General features: G+C 38.0%; 1 protein-coding gene across 1 annotated transcript in view; it reads right to left on the reverse strand.

Annotated features, from left to right (window-relative positions):
• The window catches only part of LOC149271462 (integrin alpha-7-like), a 79,140-nt gene that overhangs the window by 8,636 nt on the left and 47,782 nt on the right, over window positions 1-22,722 (reverse strand). The window contains exons 4-22 of the mRNA XM_089507396.1: window positions 18,627-18,882; window positions 16,871-17,002; window positions 16,392-16,511; window positions 13,456-13,663; window positions 12,109-12,302; window positions 10,871-10,959; window positions 10,596-10,723; window positions 10,264-10,359; window positions 10,061-10,122; window positions 7,213-7,382; window positions 5,321-5,470; window positions 4,650-4,765; window positions 3,554-3,755; window positions 3,019-3,102; window positions 2,137-2,216; window positions 1,680-1,757; window positions 1,381-1,483; window positions 489-671; window positions 314-403 (exon numbers count right to left, since the gene is read on the reverse strand). Of these exons, the coding sequence (XP_089363522.1) occupies window positions 314-403; window positions 489-671; window positions 1,381-1,483; window positions 1,680-1,757; window positions 2,137-2,216; window positions 3,019-3,102; window positions 3,554-3,755; window positions 4,650-4,765; window positions 5,321-5,470; window positions 7,213-7,382; window positions 10,061-10,122; window positions 10,264-10,359; window positions 10,596-10,723; window positions 10,871-10,959; window positions 12,109-12,302; window positions 13,456-13,663; window positions 16,392-16,511; window positions 16,871-17,002; window positions 18,627-18,882 (2,541 nt within the window). The remainder of the gene's footprint in view (window positions 1-313; window positions 404-488; window positions 672-1,380; window positions 1,484-1,679; window positions 1,758-2,136; window positions 2,217-3,018; window positions 3,103-3,553; window positions 3,756-4,649; window positions 4,766-5,320; window positions 5,471-7,212; window positions 7,383-10,060; window positions 10,123-10,263; window positions 10,360-10,595; window positions 10,724-10,870; window positions 10,960-12,108; window positions 12,303-13,455; window positions 13,664-16,391; window positions 16,512-16,870; window positions 17,003-18,626; window positions 18,883-22,722) is intronic.

The following is a 22,722-nucleotide window of genomic DNA, read 5'->3' on the forward strand; positions in this document are numbered from 1 at the left end:
TGCTGAAATCTGTTAGTGATGCAACATTTTTTAATGTGAAGAGATGCATTTTACTGAAAAGCATATGCTTCGGCTAAATCATATATGGCTAACCATAACAAAAATCTCAAATACCTTCACTTTAACAACAATGAAATCATGTTCATGCTAATTAAACAGTACTGAAAACTAAATTTTTATTTTCTAATCAATAAATATATAATCAACATCTGTCAGTTTTTCTCTTGGGCAGTGTGCCCTACAATTCATACAGGTTAATCTGCAGAGTTCTAAAACCAAACTGAGGTCATCTTTTATGCCATGATGCTCTTACCAGAACTATGTCTTTCTTCTTTGCGGGATAAGAGAGCGGCCACAGGTGTCCAGAACTTGGAGTCTCCTCTCGTACATTATTGGCTTTAAGCTAAGCAGAGCATAAAAGAATAAAGTGTGAACATTTCTCTCTGTAGGTGGAAGAAATCTAAAGTCCATAATGATACCAGACATACCAGTTTGAGTGGGTTGATAGCACTGGTGGGACTGCACTGCGTCCCACGCCCAGATTGATCCTTTCCATTTAGCTCAAGTTGCATTGGATATAGCAGCCATTTGCCATTAATCAGTTCATGTGGCCACATGAGGTTCAGGAAGGCAGACCCCAATGTACGCAATGACTTGCCTCTATTAGATACCTGGAAAAAACATATTTGGGTACAATGGACATGCTTTACACGCTGCTAGAGGTTTTTTTTTCTTAAACATAATAATGCTGCATAATTTTGTTCTTTAAATGCAAACTGTAGCAATTGTTTTGTTATAAGATAAGACTTTGCCCCAAAAAAACTTATTTCACCAATCTCAGGTCTGGGACAAGAAAATAAAATAGAATTAGGAATTTTGATGAAATACTTTCATTTTGGAAGCAGGCAGTATGACTGAGTATGTGGATTATGTTAAAAAAAGGAAGATAATGTGCAAAAATATTATGCAGTTGTCTTCTTAAGTTACATACAGTATGTATATATATTATCAATTAAACATTTAGATATTTATTTATATTTATATTAAATATATTACTAATCACAAATATCTGATCAACATTGAATAAAAAAAATCACAAAACCAAACTTACACATGCCTTATATGTGTTTTTGTGTATCAAAGTGAATGCCCCCACACTGAATGTATAATAGTTTTGTTTAATTTTCAAATTTTTCTTTTATTCAAGAATTCATTAACTGTGGTAGTGGAATAAGAAATGTGCTGAATGGTATCTCCCCATGACACTTTTGGCTGATATACCATCAAGCATAAAGAGAACACTCACATTTCTTTTGCCAATTCATTCAGTCGTACAAAATGCACCACATCAACATGTTGCCAAATGAACAATGTACATACTGTTACTTCAATGTCCAGAGCACTGCCCACATCGTCTTCAGTCTTCATGGTGGATTCTCCCCTCACCTCACCGCTGTAATACAGCCTCTGTGGTGATGCCTCCCTGTAAGAGACAAGCACTCAGAAGCCTGGCATACACAAGAAGAGGCAGGCACTCAACACTCTTGGGAGATTCGAAAAGTGATCAAAGCTCTTATTTTTGTTTCTTAATTTAACTTAACTTTCAAGATTAAGTTCTTTACACAAATACTTTGGTAGGAGTGTCTGTATAATAACACAAGAGCTAAAACAATGCTTACCCAGATACAGAAAGTAGCAGTTCAATGATCACATTGGCTCTTGCATGCACAACGGGAAGCTTGGCCTGCTCGCTGATCCTACAGAGAAACAAGAGGCAGTGGGAGCTTTCAGTGACTATATATAACTCAACTAAGTGAAAAGTGCATAATTATATTCAACACTGTGTGTAAGTTCCACTTGTATACATCAGTTCTGATTCGACAACATGACCGGTGAAAAATTATTTTTGGACCTGGCATTGTCCCTGTTTGGACTTGGCCATAGTTTAATTTGTCTAGGTCACAGTTTGAAAAACACAATTTAATGTCCCAACAAAACAGGAAAATATAATTATTTTTGTTCATTCTGTTTTTATCAAATAATTGTAATATAATTAGCTACATTAAGTAAACATAATGCTACTTGTCTACTGGTATTTTCACACAAAATGATATCATGGATGATTTAAACTCTTACGTGGCCAGCTCAAGTTTCACTTCCAGGTCTGTAGTTTCTATAGTGATCCCTGGGGTGCTGATGATCAGATAAAATGTGATCTGGTGAAAAAAAAAGTGCCAGAAGTATGAATATGAGGGTATTGAGAAAAGACAGAATGACGGATCATAAGATATCTAGTAATGTTTAGGATATTCTGTTATTGGTTAGGTTAGAGTTAGGAACCTTCATATTTTATTAAAAGAAAAAAAGTGAAACAGAAATGTTGGCTTTAAAAAAAAGGAATATTTGAAAATACTTTGAAAACATTAAAAATTAAACTTACTGGTTTATAGTTACTATTCTAGCAAAACAAAAGTTTAATAAGCACATATTCAAACAGTACATTTTCTAAATTAGCAATATATTTTAATGTATATGTATTAAATAATTTATAAATGCATGTATTTTAATGTTATAGGAAAGCACATCATTCCTAACTATATATAACCAATTTGCTATTTAGTTAAGTAAATAGACATTGCAAACCTAGATATATCCTAACAAAATAGGAGAAACAAAACTCGAAATAGAGACCTACAATGAAGTACATTAAATGGAGATGCACAGACAACCTGCAACTTGTACAATAGAAATAACCAAAAATTACAGTAACCCTATCTTTTATTTTTATATATAAAGTCGAAACAAATATGTATGTGAATTTTACAATTTAGCCGTTTTATTGGTAGTTCCCCAATAAGACTAAGGAAAAGGAAAGTTGTGGCTCATACAAAAAATGGAAGTGTAGTTTATCCTATCTTTGTGTTTGTAGATGTCTGATACATAGTTTTTTCTGGTTTGGATAACAAAAGGCATGGAACACAGGAATTTAAGCAATGACATCACTACAGTTTGTGATACCTCACTATTCCGCTTCATGGGGTTTCCAAGTTCACAGATTGCTTGAGATGCATTATCGTTGGAGCTGCACACCAGTGTCTTATCCTTAAAATGAGAGAGACACTTTAAAGTATTCTAAATATCAATATGCATTTGCGCTTCTCACTTTAAAATATAAAAAATCTCAAATACAAAGCAATAAACACATAAATTCAATCATTTACCTGTTACATTGAATGCTGTTTCCTTTTAAATATTGGTTTGTGAACAAGCTTCCTTGTTTTATAGATATAACAAATATATCAAAATAAGATAAAAAGAATCATTGCAAACTTCTTCAATTTTTAGTAGGTAACCTAGCCTAGTTTTGATAAATATATTGAATAATGCAGAGAATTGTGACAAAACCCATGTACTTCGTAAAGATAGTCAATATTTTTTGTATGTTCCTCCATCCCAACCACTGGACTGCACATACCCAGGATTAATATTTCCTGAGAAAAGACACCCAAACACTGCTCTCACTGTTGTAACTGTTGTGTTTTTCTATTAGTACCATAAAGGATGCTGTGCTCTCTGGAGCTAGACGGACGCCGGAGTAGGAGAGCGTGTCCGGAAAGGTTGCAATTAGCTGTGCCTCATGAGCATCATCTCCATCAAGCTGAGGGTTGAGCTGGTCAGAAGGGAAGTTAGTGACAGTGATCTTCAGGGCTATGTCCTTCTGGTCAGTCAGTGAAAACACTGGAACCTTGTCCTCCCTAGATGTGAAATACAGAGAGGATGAACAGAACCAGGTTGTGTAAATTATGTAGACAGCACAAACATGCTACGGTATGTTAATAATATCCATTCCAGAGCTGCCCTGCTCCAAACTTTTTGTTTAGACATGTACTTAACGTACAGTGTTTGAAAATGCAAACTCTGAGAACCTTCAGTATAGTAATCCATAAAGCTCCAATTCAAATACATTTGCGACAAAAGGGGCCAGTTTAAGACCCCTGCAAATCCGAGCATATGCTATCGGACCTTGAGATTCTTGGCTATCAAGAGAATACAGTACACGTCTTGTACAGACGGAATCCAGTTTCATACAAATAATGATTTAAGTGCAATCATATGTGCTCAATCATTTTCCAGGCTGTAGAGTCGGGGGCTCATATATTTGGATTTGAATTAGCCAGCTTTAGTAGCAGTGTGGTTTGAATAATTTGAGTGTATTCAATTTAGAAGTAAAATCTGTGAAGGTTCATAACGATATGTGGAGTATAATAAAATTAGGTCACATCAACACTCAATATAAAGCAAAGTATTCTACTGAAATCCAATTTTTTTTGTCATATAGGGCCCTTTTCCTGGGTATCAGATATAGGGCCAACCGCTTGTACTAAGCATTTTTCATAAATTAAGCTAAACTTGAAACTACCGTATGATGCAAATTTCAATGTGTACCTTGAAGAAATATCACAGATTTAACTATACATTATACAAGGCCACCCAAGTTCTTCTTGCAGCACAAACTCACCAGGGTTGGCCCTTCATAATGTATAGCAAACTCAAAGAACTGAAGCACAACTCTCTGCAAACTTTCCTGTCAACTCTAGTGAATAAATAACACAAGTATCATAATATGAAATAACAGAACATATACTTACATGGGCAGTGGTGTAAACTGATTGGTGTTCCCAATACGTGAACAGAAGTTGTGATTCAACTGCAGGTTACTTTGACAGATCTTGTCCTCTCCACAGCCTTCTCTGAGAAAGTTGACCTGATAAGAAGGAAATGTGACATAAACCTCATCAAGTGCACACTAACAAGGCCATAACAGAGCAAAACAAATTGATGAATGGATTGAATGATGTTTCACAGTATTATATAAAATTGTGAAACAAATGTTCTAATCCTTGAAGCAATGATTTTCATCTCCAGGCTTTGGACGGCACAGACAGACAAGAATTCTGCATATTTTGGCCCAAGAACAAGTATTTTTTTAAATTGATGAACCTGTGAGATGCCTTTGCTCAAGAAAGTGTGGCCGTTGAGGCCAAAGGTTAGAGGCCACTGTTTTAAAGCCATAATATCTCCTTACTAACATGGGGTGTCTAGACTTAAAGTGCCGCTATTGTGAACATGAATACCATTATTCTCCCATACAGTTTTCCCACAACCTGGAATGACTTTTCCACTAACTTACTAGTAAGGCATTACTTTTGTTTTATTACAACTCTCATGTAATTCAAATGTATGCATCGGTACTGGTTACAAAATGAAATGCAGTGTTTTGTAATCCAAATTAGAGATGTGCACTGCACCAAATACTTACCTCGGTGGTGTAGATCCCCGGATCGTCATGGCTGAGTATAGGAAGGAGAGGAGGCAACGTCTCCCTAGTCAAATGTCTGTTGTTTTGTGCATCATGTATGTCGTATTTGAGTGCTACTGTGATAGGCCGAAGTTTGTCTTTAATACCGTCCTGAAAAAAAGACATATTTGGTTTAATAAAGCAGAGATATTATCGGACATAACTGACAGTAATATTGGTGACTCACAACATTAAATAGGGACTTGACCCCTTTCTATCAACTAGGTAACAGTGCTGAAGAATATTGCAGGGAATAATGACCCTGGGGATAAGCAACTACTGGCACCCAAGCTGCCGTGGACTACAGCTCCCATGATGCAAAGCTATTCTCTTGGTTAGCTGAACATTTAGTAAACTCACAGTACTCACTAGCATTACTCCAGATGAAGCCACGCTGAGGTCATCTCATGTAATAACAAAATATATCAATTTACAAGGAATGGATCCACCAGCTATTGTGCAGCACAGGGCAACCCAGTGGAAAACCCAGTGGAGGCTTCTTCCTAGTTTATCCAGCTAACAGCAATACACATGGATGAACCGGCAGTGCAATGGCACCAATAGTGATTAAAGGACCAGTATTAAACCACCAGGATGATCTTACTCAAATATCCAGGCCAACGTCATCACAACATTACTGAATTGATTTTCATTGATTGCAGTAATGTATCATGTGCTAGGTCGCCATACAGTATTTAGTTTCTACTTTGCGGTACTATTAACACTTAAAAATTGTGGTTATCTTTCTTGCATAGCAGTGTACCATCGCTGTATTAAGTAGTTTGTTTATAAAATAGTTGCTGCTATGTATTAAGGGTAAAACGCCAGCCTGGGTCTATTTTTTTCTAGCTCTTAGCTCACAACAGCTAAAGATAGTATTTTCTTATGCTACTCACTGCATGCCAAAAGAACATCTAATTTCGCTAAGGCATAATGCCCACCTGTTGTGCAAATCACAGATCGACTGCTGATGCTTACACACTTCCCTTAATTAATTGTATTAGTCTTGTTGAAGACCTACTTCCACTTAGACAAAAAAATCCAGAGGTTCTGACAAAGAGGTGTCAAACTCCAGGTCTTGTGGGTTACAGCCCGGCCAGGATTTTAGGATTTCACAGCTTCAGCACTGGCTGCTTGATCTGTTTCTCATGGGTAGGCCTGGAAAAACTAGTCAGATAAACTTACCCCTGCGATTATACAGGACACTTAATGGCAGAAGATGTCAATTTGGTCTAGCCTACAGAATATCCATAGCCAGGGATAGACAGAGTGTCAGTACAAGGACACCAGTTTCTGTGGCAGGGTTTGTGAAGGTCCATACAACTTCATTAAATTGTCCACCACAGACCCCAGTAAATGTCCACCATGAGCGATGTTGGTGCCTACTCCTGATCATAGCATACCATAGATATATACCATAGAGAAATTAAAGATTTTTCTGTGCTAGTTTTTGTGAGTTTATAAAACTTTTTTCCATTCACTGCAGAAGTCTATTCAGACATGGTCTTTGTTTTGTAGAAGGCTACTAAGGCCATTGCTTTTATAAAGAGAAGGGACTGGTTGTCCCAACTACAGAGGATATTGGGAAGGGCAGGCCAATGGCCCCTGATGACTATACAAAGTCTTTAGAAAATATGTTACCTAATTGATAGATTGCCAAACCTACAACCTATATCTCTTATTATAAGACCAGAAATACTCTGTATTTTAAAACATTTTTTAAATTAATTATTCCTTTACCAGTGACAATATAAACCATTGTTTTGAAGGATGAAGCACTATTTTAAAACCCAAACAAACACAAAACATTTTTTTTCCTGAGAAGTCTATGAAACCCTGATTATTTTGGTCACCTGTAGCTGGAACATGACATGAAAACATTGAGTGGATGACTGCCGGGGAAGCTCCAGCATGTTAGTAAACCTGTATTCTGGGTCACTGGATGGCCTTTTTAGGAAAACTACTCGGCTTGACTTTCCTTGTTGTCTTCTGGCTGCTTCCACTTCAAAAACACACCTTAGAGCTGAGATGAGAAAATGAGATTACAAAAATATTATGTGAAAGAACCAATATGTGTATAAATACAACAATATTATATATCCTACTGAATTGGGGACTTGATGCTGGAAAAGATCACTGAATACAAGAAAAAGGGTAGGAGAAGATGAATAGATTGAAGAGATTAATGGGGTGGCAAAAGAGGCAGCTTCCTTGTGCCCAGGCTTAACTTAGGAGCACATGTCAGCTGTCTCTTTGGTTCCTCAACAGCTGTCACATTCTGTAGCAACCTCTGGCACAGACCTATTTACGCTGGAATAGAGTCGCTCGTACAGACTTTTAAAATCCTAATGCAGCAACTTGTCCGGCAGAGACCACTGGTCTCCCTGCTCTATCAGTTAAATGTCCGTACAAGGGACTTTATTGTTCATTCGTACAGACTTTTAACTGTTGCAGCAGGGAGACCAGTGGTCTCTCCCGGCCAAGTTACGGCACCAGGAGTTTAAAACTCTGTACGAGCGACTCTATTGGTCGCCAGCAGGGGGCTCGCCTGCCATGAACCATTGACGACCCCCCTGGTGGCGACCAATAGAGTTGCTCATACGGACATTTAAACTCCTGGCGCCAGAGCTGCTGCGGTACGCGTTAACCCCGTATTAACCCCTTATACAAAACCGGAAACAAAACGAACACAAAGAATGTCGAATGGCTAATGAATATTTGCTCAAAGAGAAGACAGGAACGGGCGAATATTCGCGGAATACGAAGATTTTTTTTTTTGCCGAAGACAAACACGAAGACCCCCCTGGTGCCCAAGTCTAGTGAAAACGTCTGTACAACTGACTGCACACAGGTATAATGGGTAGGGGGCAAGCTTGTCCCAAGCCCCATTATATGCATAAGGATGGCTCTGAAAATATACATTTATTTCTTAAACGTTTTAACTTTTAAATATAAATGTATATCAAGTGTATATTTGTTGTATAGTATCCATTTAGACAGGAACATGCTAATGATATGTAAAAACTATCTAAAAGGAGAAGAAGGATATTAAAAGGTGTGAAAAAAGTATAGTGTTATCCACAGTTATCTGTAATACAGCACTCGGCAACATTGGTTAGCCAATGCGCGGGACAGGCATAAGTCTTTACATCAGGAAAAATTGGCACACTACATGGACCAATGGTCCTTATATGCCCTAAAATTCTATTTTTCTTTGTTAGTCCTAATGAGTCTTAAGTTCTTCACATTTCCCTGTGTGCAACACCTCAGAAATAAAGAGCTTTGAGTTGATAAAGAGAGAGTAGACCAATTAGAATACCTAAAACTGATTTAAAAGAAGAGCATCTCTCTGAGATATGAATGATCAGTAAGAAATTTACACACAACAAAGGTTGATTATATCCATTCACAAAAGGGATAATGCAGAGAAACACCTCCCTTTTATTTTAATAAATCTCTCCACTAATAAATCTCTCCACTCCATCGCACAACTACCGCCACGGAGGAGAGGGAGACCTCCCTCCACCGCACAACTACCGCTGCAGCTGCCACAACAGAGGAGACCCCCCTCCTCTTCTTGTCCACCGCAGCAGTCCTCTGAAGAGCCGCGCAAGAGAGGGAGACCTCCTTCTGCGTGGCAACCTGCTTCTAGTGGCGAACTCACAAACTACAGGTCTATATGATGGGAGATTACGCCACGCTCAGGATGGCTGCAAATCCTGAAGTGACGTTCGTGCTGTTGGCGGCAAATTTGAATCTGCATTTGAGGTTCCTATATAAGCACCTCAGTCTGAAGTATCCTTGCCTTCTGATGGTTGTCTATGCCTAGTGCTAGTCCTCACAGTGCGTTTTGATATTCAGTTCCTTGTGTTTGACCTCGGCTTTGCTTCTCTGTGTATTCTCTGTCATCCTGACCTTGGCGTGTTCACCAGTTTATCCTGTTTTCCAGAATCCTGACCTCGGCTTGTTGAACTTTACCGTACCCTTCAGTCCTACCTGACGTGTCTCGTATCCAGCTGTTGTATGACACATATGACATTTTCTCTACCACTAAGAATGTAAATGTTGCTTTTTATATTACTTCTGCAATGTGGTCTAATACTTCCTTCTGCTCCCAAATTATGCTTGTGAGCCAATATATCCTGATTAAGAGAATGTTTCAAAAAAACTGTTTGTTTTTAATCTAGAACACAAACTACCTATTATAGGGTCCACTACAAGCAGCAACACATCTTACATTATTTTGATATAGCAGAAAAGTCCAGTAGGATTAGCATGGCGTAATGGCCCTTAGATTTAGCAGTTAGTAGGTCATCAGTAACTTTAGTAAGGGCAGTCTCAAAAGAATGTTTAGAGTGGAATCCAGGTGAAAAAGGGCAAGTAAAGTGTGGGAGTTAACAAACTTAGTTAAGTGGGTGCATACAATTCATTCAAGAAGCTTAGGATGAAGAAGATAGATGGGACAGTAGTTGGACAGATCAGTCTGATCCAGGGAGAGCTTTTTTCAAGATAGGAGTAATGGTAGCATGTTTGAAGGAGGATGGGACAGATCCAGTAGACAGGGAGAGGTTAAAGATATGAGCTAGTGCAGGGACAATAGTCGTTTAGAGAGACTGGGTAAGATGAGGAGGGATAAATATGGCACAGCATTACTTATCTAAATTGTACAAACCTCATGATCTTGTTGGAGTTTTTACTTACTGATTATTGGATTGTAGTTGATGGGTTCAGCGTTATAACTGAAACATGTTCTTAAATCCACGCTGCAAAAAATATAGACGGGTAAACAGTGTGATACTGACACTGGGAAACAAATGTAAAACTACAAATGAAAACAGAGTAATGAATGAGTGGCCAAACTTAACAGATACATATAAATGGTTATGGGCTTGTACAGTACTCACCAGATGCCTGACCCATGCTTGCAGTTCTGCTGCTCCAGATCAATATTTTGTGGATTAATGGTGACACCTCTGTGAAGTCTGATAACGTTGCGAGACCTGAAGATTTTAAACACATTTCAATAGTTTGGTTCTAAGAAGGTACAATACCCCTTTAAGAACATTATAATAAAAACGACAAACAATAAACTACTATCATACCATAACCTACAAACCATCACTTAATCCTATAGTGCCTTCAGATCATTCCCAAGAACACCCATTCCTTTGTAGTAGATAAAATGTCTGGTGTAGTATACACAGCTAAAGATAGTTAACGATTTAGAGGAACTTACCTGTAGAGGACCACTGTGTCAGAAAGAGAACCAACAGCAAGATCAGGGTACCCGTTCCCATCAATATCCAGCCCACCAGAAAAGGAATATCCAAAGGTCCTCACTCCAACACCTATTCCATGGAGTATCTGACAGAAAAAAGAAAACACAATGTAAAAAGGCAATAGCTGTATATAAGGAAGAATCAACGAGGTGGCATGCACAAATGACAACATGTGTAGAACATGATACAAATTCTCGCTGCTAAGTCATAGATAGGTCTTTTGTGCTTTTACCTGTGCTGGTTTGGTCACTAGTCCTGTTCGGCTTCCATGATAAATATACACTTTTCCATTTTCATCAAATGGTGCTCCAACTGCAACATCTGTGAAATTGATTAAAGTCAGACAATCTTCTATTAAATTCACAATGGCAAACAGCATTTTATCAGCAATTGGTATACAGTTCTCACCTCTATATATATATGAAGTAGAATATGTGCTATGAACTTCCTCACTCTGACACTCTTACCCAAGTAGTGAGCTGGGTATAAATAAGGCCTATAAGGCTAATATTTCCCTCACTAGTACAACATCTGTACATTAGGATAGCTATAACCTTTCACAATGTTACCCTCTTCATCAGCAGAACCTCAGATGGGAAGGCACACATTTTCATTTTATACTGTGAGGATTTCTAGGTGGAGGAGCCCAAAGGGTATGTAATGCCAAAGTGTAATCCAAAACTCATAGTCCAACAAAGGTCAGAGCTGACAGCAAAATACAAAATGGTGGGGTCAAGCAAGGGAAAAATGCAGAAGGTCAGTCAGAATAACAATAACACACTCTCTGGAACAAGGTATCACTACAACTGAGCAGAGAGGAAAGGTCAGATCACCTTTTCATGGAAAGCCTTAGCTATCATGGCCAGGTGGTAAAGCAGAGGTGTCCACTTTAAAAGCTATACACCTTATGCCCACGCGTATGGAGGGGAAAACTTCCTCAACGGGAATGAGAGTTGCAGCTGTCGGTACTCATGCAACCCCCTACCTCCAGGTAAGAAAAAACGAGTGAATAGGAGGCAGGGCGGATGCCAACCCTGCACTCCTTTATTTCAGAGTTTCTGGTGGCGTGACACCAGTTCTTGTCTGGAGGCAACACGAGCAGTGCTCTCACAATCCTGACAAATATGTTAGACAAATAATCAAAATATTGACCTTTAGTTATATTACCCTGGTAAAGATGTAAAGGACTTTAAGGATATACCCCAATGGGACTAGCGCTGCCTTAATTTAGACTTTGATTTTTGGGTGTTCTTTTACTTGCTGATTGGTTGTGTTGCGAATGTATGAATGTTATATAAAGTGGTTCAATACAATCCTAAAGATACTCGGGCATTATTGAATACAAATCACTGATATATGTATTTTCATTTGTCCCTTGAATAATTATGGATTTTAGTATATTTAATATTTTTGATTGATATTTATGTAATTTTGTATATTAATAATAATAAAAATAAAAAAAATATTGACCTTTGAAACCATCCTGGTTTATGTCTCCCAAGCTGCCAACAGAAATCCCGAACATGGAGCCATCGGTCCCATTCAGTCGAAGAGGAGGTGAGCTGTTCAGTTTTCCTGCCTGATTCATGTAGACATAAACGGCACCTCCAATTTCTTCTTTACGTGAGAAGAAATTTGGGGCACCAACCAGCAAGTCCATCCACCTGAATTAAAGTAGATGCAAAGTAAGTAAGATAAGTAAGACTTTGTACCAGAAGTGACCTTTATGCATAACCCAACCATGTTAGATCCGTGTCTACAATAGTCAGGTGACATCCAGAGCCTCCTTTATTGGAGCATTTGGCTCCAATATACGTTGTGCCAGAGTAAGCCAAGTAGCCAGAGATACGTGCCACAATGATACATGCTTGTTTGTTCTCATATGAACAGCAGTGACATCCAGTAGACGCTGAACACATTTTGTAAACAAAATACAGAAACATGATGCTATTATGTAAGTAATGGAAACATATTTGCCAACATCTGTCGCTGCGCATAAAGCAGATACCTATATGTAGTTTAGTTTGATTCATGCAGGTGGCAACTATGAATTTTGTGTAATTTCCGGCAGCGGAGGTCATCGCGCAGGCATCCACGGCTGCCGGAGAAAAGGATTCAGGTCCCCTGCAGCGCTGCGGGGGATCTGGATCCTAACTGAAAACACAACAAACACACGCGCCCGGGTCATGACCCGGGCGTCGCGCGACACAAACTGCGCATCCCAGTGCAACACCCCGAATGTAGGCCGCACCCCCACTTTAAAGACCTTAAGTGGGGGGGGGGGAGTGTGGCCTATATTCGGGCCAATACGGTATTTTAAGACACCTTAATGCTGGTAATCCCAAAGGGTTCATTTACTTTTTCTTGCCACTGTCACACTATGATAGATACAGTTTACCTCATTTCAATCAAAAGTTATTTTTCCAAAATAAATTACCTTTTGCTCAAAAGGGGTTAGGGGACAGTCAGCTAAAAGGTGTTTGGAAAATCTGGTCATTGCAAACAAATAGTTTAGTAAATATAAAATCAGACTAAAAGCAGCTGTGAATATTTAAAATTAAACGGTTGAAAAGCTAGAAGTACCTCAGACCTGTTTTTTGAGATCATTTTTTTTCCAACAGTTTTTATGTTTTCTATCTTTGCCTTAAAATTCTCAGCACCTGAAGTATCAGTAAGCTTGATAAACAGAACCTACACATAAAGGTTGCTATGGACAATCATCTTAATCTTTATCAGAAAAAGAACTCAAAGTAGCTTCCCTGAAGAAAAACATTCACACATGAAGCATGGTCCATTATTGTCCTTAGCTAAACTTACCCATCATTGTTCAGGTCTTCGATGGCCACTGAGTATCCAAAGGATGAAGCTATGGTCTCTCCCCACAAAGTGGCCTCTGGGATTAGTTGGCTTCCACTGTCCTTACGTAAGATAACCACAGCTCCAGTGTGATTAGCCCGGGGGGCACCGCTTACAAAACTCAGCCTGTCCTTTCCTGTCACTCCCCACCCTGAGTCCACTGAAAAACCTAGCAGATGCGATAAAATAGTCAGCAAGTGCTTTCACGATAGCTGAAGTTAGTTTTAACACAGATAGGAACACAGCAAGAACAGAAGGAGATGTTAAGGAAAAATGAAAGCAGGGAAAGATGTAGATCACCATGAGACCCCACTACCGTTTAAAAAGAGATAGACAGTATACATGCATACAATTAAATGGCTATATTACCTGTAGGTGACACAGATCCTGGCTGCTTTTAAACACTGGTAGTTATGCATATTTTCACAAACTATACAGTAATCTATTTGTTTTTGGCCACAATCGTAGAATTTAAGCTTAAAGTATGTCTTACAAATGTTTTTCATTTCTTTCCCCTGAAGGCTGTGATGATTTGTTTTAGGAACGGTGTTGTGATAATTACAGGACAGAACTGTAGTCTAATCTTCCCAGTCTGTTATTTGATTTTACCCATATCTAACTTAAAGAAAGTGAACTATTAATAAAACCATCATATGTGTTTTGGCATTCACTATAGTGCTGCCACCTTTAGGGTGGTCCACCTTCCTACTTGTGTTACGCATGGATCAGCTCCCCCTCATCACGACCACTGAGCTGGAAGCAGGTGAAGCAGAGGTGATGGAATGGAATGAAGCTTGTTGTTAAAGATGACAAATTAGCATTTACTATCAGGCTTCTGTGGTCCTTGTTCCAAGTTGCAAGTAAGTTGCATGTTGTCCATCGAGGTTAGTTAACAGGTGATACATAAAAGTTAGCTTGAGCAGGCTGAAGCCGTCTGTCACCGATATACACTGACAATGGATAAGAGTTTGGAAATTACTTCATCCACCTTTCTTAGCTCTAAGGCAAGCAATATTTTTGGATTTTTTTTTTAGACTTCTTCAACCAGATATTGAGCAAAACAAAGGAAAGAAGAAGTTATTCCGAAAAATAACACAATTTAAATGTTTCTTTATGTCGCCATGTAAAAAACAAACAGCATGAATTGTTTATTCAAACGGGAAATCTAAAATAATATAGTGTGTTTTTTTTATATTTGGTTCTTGACAGTTAGATAACGTGTGCATGCTTAAAGCAACAAAACAGGGTCCAAAGCATTGTCAAGAATTTTACAACTTTTGTCTTCTGGAAAGTAAAATGCTGCATTAGCAGAACCAAAAAAGGTATTCTGGGAAGATTGATCAACTGATTTAACCAGTTTTCAGATACTCGGTAAATTATCTCAACTAACATCTTTCTTGCCTTGGCCAAACTCAAAAGATATAACCAAATGTGTCAGTATCAGGAATGTAAGCAACAGATTATGGCAAAAGGATATTCTGCATAATAAAAAATGCTCACCCGTTTTCTTCTACATGTATACTATATGAAATACAATGCCTATAGTCTACAAAGGTGGATGATATTTATTTACATATTAAGTGGTGGTTAATTGCATAACAGAAGCCAATAGCCAGAGACCAAGGACCAAAGAACAACCCACTGGGGTGACAGCATGAGCCACCAGCCTGCAAAACTGCACATGAGCAAGATAATGGTTTCAAGAGCAGCATTATCAAGGCCCAACCATACGCAAAATGCCTATAGTCAACAGCTAGTGCCAAAGGTGAAGAAGCAACATGCACTGCGCCATTCTAGGATAAGTAGGTCTGTGTTAATCAATCTGGATGTTAATTGTATTTGACAAGAAGAGGAGCAGTCAACCCACAGCTGCTCTTAAACTGCAAAGTTACAGTCATTCTTTTTCCATGCATTACGGTACTTTTAGACTAGATTGATTGGTATCATGAACTGAAATAAACCATTTAAAACCAGACTAAGTGGCCTGTAATGTAAACAACCAATCTCTAAAATCACATGACACTAGTTGAGTATTACTACACCAGGCAAAGCAGAGTCAGTGCTATGGGAGGAATAACATTTCTGATGGATTCCAAGTCTTATTTTACAATATAGTGACCTTTGTGCTGCCAAGGTGAAAAAAGTAATTAGACAAAAGGAAAAAAATGCAGTAACAGAGGGGGTTAGGTGGAAAGATGCAAATGAGAGAAGGGGATGCATGCTTGAAAAGAAATCACAATGAGCCAAGGCTATGCCCAGATCACACATAAGTTATTTTTTCAGGACTCTTCTCTTTGAATGCATCGGAATTCGCCATCTGATTGCCCACTGGCCTACAGATCAGCACCATGATCTTTAAACTCTTATCCATGAATCTGAGTCATTAGTCATTGGGGATGCCAGCATAGTCTTTTCTGCTTATCTATCCAGGGCTGGGCAACTTGATGTTGTCTAATTGTTCTTAGATCTCATCACGCATCACACTTAGTCTAATGCAGAACAAAGGTACCATAATCTAAAGGATTTTGCTGCATATCTCACATCATGGGATATTATTCTTATAAAACATAAATTGCATAACTATAAAGAAACCATGATCAATAATGATGAGACATAATTACGATAATTTATTTTGCTAATTGCTCTCTACAAATTTACTGCTGACTAGACTTAACTCATCTTTCACCATACAGAAGAATCAAATGCCATTCCGGGTATCATTAATTTTTAAAAACGTAGCAGACTTATAATTCAAAAGACAAAATGCAAGGATGGCCTGCAAACTAACGAGGATGCAACAAAGGAAGCATATGACACGTGGTCCACAGATAACATACGCCAATGGGTACATGCGGGAGATGGGAGCTGTATCCAGCACACAAATGCAATTTACAAACCTAAATAGCTATTGAGAGCTACATCGTGGCTGAGTTTGGCTGCCTTGTCTGTGGGCTCCAGCGTTTTATACACCTGCTGATCCGGATCTGAACTATCAATGTTTGTGACAAACAAGAGTCCTGTGGCATGAACGTGAATCCCCCAAGTATAGAAATAGTGGGTGAAGAGAAAAGAGAAGAGATAGTGAATTAGATAGTATAGAGGTCAAGTGTGTCATGGCATGGGAGCTAGCAAAGAGAGGGAATATGAGATAGACCAAGGAGCAGAACAAAGGAATTAAAAGGCATTATGTAAAACTGAAATAGGACTGACCCTACATAATGCATAGTTAACTGAGATAAAATGTTTCATTTTAGTGAAGGTACCCCTATTACAGTCATCAGTCCCATTAAATTAGCCAGTATTTATTTTATTTTGAGCTCCTGGTAAGGTCTTGTCTCTTCCCCCCTCTTGCCAACCCCCAGCCATGACCCCATACCCAGATAACTGTTGAATGGAAGTGGTATCAGTTCTGGTTTCTGGCTGTTCTCTCCAGCAACTTCATACGGGCCGTCATCGTAAGTGCCCAGATCCAGAGCACTCTGATTAAAAAGCTCCACCCGCAGCTCCCCTGAGAGGCAAAGCTAGCGTCAGATTGATCCAAGGACCCAGACATATTGAACAATATCCGAAAACATATTCCGCCAGCCCAAGTACATAACTATAATGCTATTAGACAGACATAAGAATAATGGTATAAGCCTAAAACATCCAAGAAGTATGGTAAAATGCATAACATTGCTCTTCACAAAAGTAAGCTACTAAGGCAGAAGGTACAATTTGATGGCGGGCAACTTAATCCCATTAATAGCAGAGTAGTTGAGAATCTATAAACGTTGTCTCTGTGTAGAAGTTTATTGCTGAGATCTGCGATGCGGACATCTCTCTAAGACACACAACTTTGGAGATCTCTCAAGGTTAAGTTCATTATTTTAATCAAGGGTGACATCCAGAAACAATGTCCTGGTTGCCCAGCAACTATATAAGAGAGCATGAGCTCGCGCAGGTACCATTCTTCAGCATATACCGGTACATATGCTACAAAGAAGAAAAATAAATTCATCATTTCGATGCAATATTGTGGTTTGGCTCAACACAGTAGGGTTAAGACGGTGCTTCTTTTAACATAGAAGATTATTTCATATGAAAAGCACTGGCTTGAGGGTTTTTTTTTCATTTAAGGCTATTTTTCTTAGCCTGTATATGAAATGGCACAAACCAGACATGTACCCAAAATATATGGACTCCCCATAGATATGATCCGAGCATTGCTTTTTCATTGCCAATGCTGGCCACCAGATGGTGATGGTTGGCTTTCTTATAAAGTTGTAGCTGAAATACTCATTTTATTTTTGTTTTTAAAGTTACTTTGAGGCGCGGCTGCCAAATGAAGTCGGTGCTAACATGATTCGGGTGTATTTTGTTAAACTACATGTTTGCAGGAGAGCTGGTCATTTCAACACAGTAGGGACACAATATGTATATAGGTTGAACTTGATGGACTTTGGTCTTTTTTCAACCTTATGAACTATGTTACTATGTTATATTATGAAGGACTTCTAAGGACTTTGTTAGTCCTGCATAGCTAATGAGGGAAGATTACTCGAGACATCTTACATCATTAACTATGTATTAAAATCTGACTTTTTTCAAGGTAATGTATCTCTGTTCAATAATAATGTATCTGTGTTTATGTTGATGGAATATTTCTAAAAAAAATCTATGTGTATCACTATATCTTGTATATACGCCTGTATAATACAGGTCGTGTATCTTTTATCTATCCAATTATGAGTTTCCTTTCCAAGTGTTTTTCTTTGACTGTGGATACTGTAAAACATATCACCTCTTTAGCTGATGTCCATTGCTTCTTAGGCCAAGTTTCCTAGGTGGAGAAGTGATATTAAATAACCACGCATTCAAGTCAGCTATATTTTGCACCTAAAAAGGATTGTGATGTTTTTACAAGAACACTAGATCTTGTCTACTTAGTGAAACCAAAATCATAATTCAAGAAATTCTGTTACCCCTAAAAATGGTAGATTAGGCTCTATACATCAAAATGTGGGAATTCTACACTTTTAGTGTACAAGTGACAATAAAACACTGAGCTGCCTAATATCCATAAGATAATGTTTAAGTCATCTATGGAGTACTGACATTTTTTAAGCACCTAAAAGCATCTTGGAATTTACCTTTCCAGTTGTATGTTCCTGGGGCCCCAAACATGATGTAATGGTTATCTGAAGTAAATCCAGCTGACATCCCTTGCTGGCAGAATCCAAACATCTCATGGCCTTGTGGTCGACCCTCACAAAATTTCCACTCTCCACCATCCAGATCGTCACTGATGCTGAGGTCCTCGCTCAAAACAAAGCAGCGGCCGATAACATCTCGTGTCTCTGAAGGCTGCGTCACCCTCTGCCGAGACTCATACAAGTGGGCACAAGTCTGCAAAGAGGAGATAAATAATGTGTAGAAATGATGGTATTATATGGTGGACATGCATATTCATTGGTGCTGTATGTATATAACACAAGTTTCGCAACAAACATATCCTCTAGTATTTTATAATTTAAACTCTATGTATATTTTTAGAATATATATATGTGTGTGTGTGTGTTAAATGATAAAAAGAAACTATTAATTTGTCTATATTTTAAAGTATTTTTGAGTTTACTGCAGTTTAAACATATATCATAACTGTAATAAAGGCACCAAATACTCTTAATGCTACACTTAATGTTAGTCCTATACATAAAACTAAATTTGTTAAAGTACAACTTCATAAATTAGTCTTACGTACATTTAATATCTCTTAGAGCTGTCAACAGTCATTACATTGTCAGGCAATGTATCACTCACACATATGCCAAGTGGCATAACGTTTTAAAATATTTTATTTTTTCACATCCTAATAGTTCTAAACTATTATGTTCTACTGTGTAAGAGCTCAAATCCTGCTCGCTATTGCTCTTGCTTTAAAAGTTAATGTCTCCAGTGCTTTATCCCCTACAGTTCAGGTCTGTGCTGGCATCTGTCTGTAGGCAATGGCCTACTAATCAGGCTAACAAGCCAAGAAGCTTTAAGGGGCAAAGCCAAATGTTTCTGCTGATTGTTTTACCCAGAAACATTATGCAGAACAAAGGGAGATGGAAGACTATTAGAAATCATAACCGTTCCTCTCATTATGAACCAATAGACTGTAAGCTTGCAAGAATAGAACCCTCTTCTCCTTTGTATCAGCAGGTCTTAAGGTGTGTTATTGTCAATTTTGTCTATTGTAATCTTTATGTTAACGTTAACATCTCCCCCTATTGTAATAGTGCTATAGAGTCTGCTGGCACTGTATAAATTTGAAGTACTTTATACAATCAAGATCTAAAGCTACCTCGTAAGAAGAATTGTAACAATCCTGGCCCAAATAGAAGATAACATGAATATTGCATCGTAACGTGTAACAAACCCAAGAACCACAATTAATTTTGATCATTTGTTCTTTTTGTGACCTGGTTCTACAATAAACAATATTAACACTAGAGCCGATCAAAAAGTTAGAATCTGTTCAATCAAAATGTACTGCATAAAATACATTTTGTCCCCTTCAGCTCCCATGGGAACACAGACGCTTTCTCTAAAATGATGTATGCGCCATAATACAACTACAAGGTCACAAGTGACAGACATGGCCAGAGAAACTCAACGGTCTCCGCAGGCGTTTTACAGGGTAGCACTTTTTTTCTCAAATTGCCAATTTTAAAAAAATAAATAGAATGTTTGCCCGCCTTTAATTACCACAGATTGTTAGAAATAGATGCTGTGATACATAACAGAATACTAAAAACAAAAATGTAATTATGGGCAACATTGGTAGGTCTTTATTATCCGTATTATTACTTTTTAGTATTAGAGCATTGTTATTATTATCTTTTATTTATATAGAGCCAACAATTAACGCAGCTCATTGTATAATATAATGTGGTGGAAATAAGATACAAAATGACATTCTGCTCATGTATTTGCTTAAAATCTAGAAAGTATCTTATCTCCAACATGCATGTGTTTATTAAACAGCCCTAAAAGCCTTCTCATACATCAATGTTTGAAGCATAGGTTGTAGTTAGATAAGCGTATTCATAACACATTCCTGAAAAAATTATGTAAAAACATACACATCAAGTATGTTTTTTGTTTTTTTTATAATTTTAACATGAACCAGCCTATTCTGGCCTAGGCCAAATCAGCCTAGGTGGTACGTCCAAGGAGGCTCAATGGGCCAGTTATTGGGCAATGACTAATCTCCCCAAAAGGGCCATTAACACGGCCTCTGTAGTTTAAAAGGTGGCTATGATGTCATATTTCCAACGCTTAGAAGAAGGATGGCAGTACGGAGGGGGCAGCTGGTGTTGTGCGCTCCTGCGTTAGGCCTGGGGCAGTCCCCCTGTTCCTGAAGTGTTTTGAAATACAGAAATGTGGTCCATTATTTTGAGGCTTCGACCTTGAATTCAGAGCTACTCCACAACATAGAAATCCAAATCATTTCTCCTCACTGCCACACTGCACAATTATTTTAATTACAAAATATTGGACGAGAAATCGTGTAATTAGATTAGTAGTCATAACTCTGGAGGTTACTCATCCAGGTCTTGTAAACGCTGTTAAGAGCCGCTGGAAGCTGACAGCATTCGTAAACTATGCAATACAGTTTGTCACTCTAAAAATAACTGGGGCATAGCCCTGGCAATGTCATCAGAGGCAGAAAAACTGTTTGACAGAAGAGAATGGAAATATGTGTTTTATATCTCAGACTGGCTCAGTTTCAACCGCCCTGCTATAAATATTCTAATACTGTAATAAACTGCCAGAATGTTTACAATATTATAAACTCCCAATCCTTTCCCTCTTGCTTGCACAACGCAATAGAGAGGTTTGTTTACCGCTATAAATATTATTTTGTACCAAGAATTTTATAGCGATAGCAATTCAACATTACAGATGTATGGAAAGAATGATGTTTAGGTAGCATGCTAAAGAAACATTTTTCATATTGTCAAATGACTACATGTGTAGAATGTATTCAATATGAACTCCAAATCATTGCTGCCAACCTATTCCATAAAACCAGTGCTGTATTATATGCAGCATTGTATTCTTCTCTAGTGAGAAGATAAAAGATCTCTTGGTTCATGCGCAGAGGTCTCCTGAAAGCTTATGTGATATTCTCCACAAAAAAAAAATTAATTGGACTATGTTCTCTAGGGCATTACAACAGTTTTTCAATAATGCCTGGTGGAATAAAACTGGACAGTTACATTTACTATATATATATATATATATATATATATATATACACATATGTAGATGTATTTTTATTCATAATTGTTTATGTATATATGCTTTTGTTATGTTGTCAATATCCTGTTCTCTCCCTTCTCCTCACTGCACCCTTTCAAAGATTGTTTGAACAAATCAATAACTCTAACCAATTTGCCTGGCAGAGATTTAATGGGTAATATATAATTTTATATATATAGTATATTAGCACAATATAAAACTCATACAGACCCCAAGGACAGGAAGTTGAGATGGTATACATATATGATGGGTTTCTAATATATATAATTTGATGTGCGCACTAAAGTTCTGTTTGGATAACAACTGTGTAAGTTGGATATGAGGGTGTCATAAGCAAAGTTGGTATAGAGGGTGCACAGACCAGCAAAGAGGATCGTATTTTAGACTGCAAACATCATAAAAAGCAATTTAAAATGTTACTTAGTAAGAGTAAGGCTTTGGACTTAAAAGGACAAAGATCTTTGCATAAAAAATGTTAATAAGTGTAATATGCCTCATTAAGTATGCATTACTTTCAGTAATCTACTGAACAGATAGCGTAGCATTCAATAAGATAATAATTCACACAGCATCAATTACTGCCACACTGAGCGGACATCTCACAGGTCACATCACCAAGGCAACCAGAATACACACAATAACCATTTTCCCAATTTAATCAGAATCTGTACTGGAAACATTTTGTATATGCATGGTCCCTCATGGACACTGAAAAACGATGTGTTCAGAATCTGCCGGCACTTTATAGGAGACCATGTACACCATGTTCTGATTAAATCCTAATGGTGTGGCAAATAAAGGCCAAATAGCAGCCAAAGCAGCAGTACAGCTGAGTTTAGATAACGCCAGTTCAAAGGTTCTCTAGGAGGAATAAAAAAAAAAGAAATGCAAGATGTAAAAGTCATTAGAAATACTGGTTTTATTTACTTTAGAAAT

This window comes from Sceloporus occidentalis, unplaced genomic scaffold, assembly GCF_023333645.1.
Source record: "Sceloporus occidentalis isolate IW3139 unplaced genomic scaffold, rSceOcc1.0.p SCAF_506, whole genome shotgun sequence".
NCBI classification, from domain to species: domain Eukaryota; kingdom Metazoa; phylum Chordata; class Lepidosauria; order Squamata; family Phrynosomatidae; genus Sceloporus; species Sceloporus occidentalis.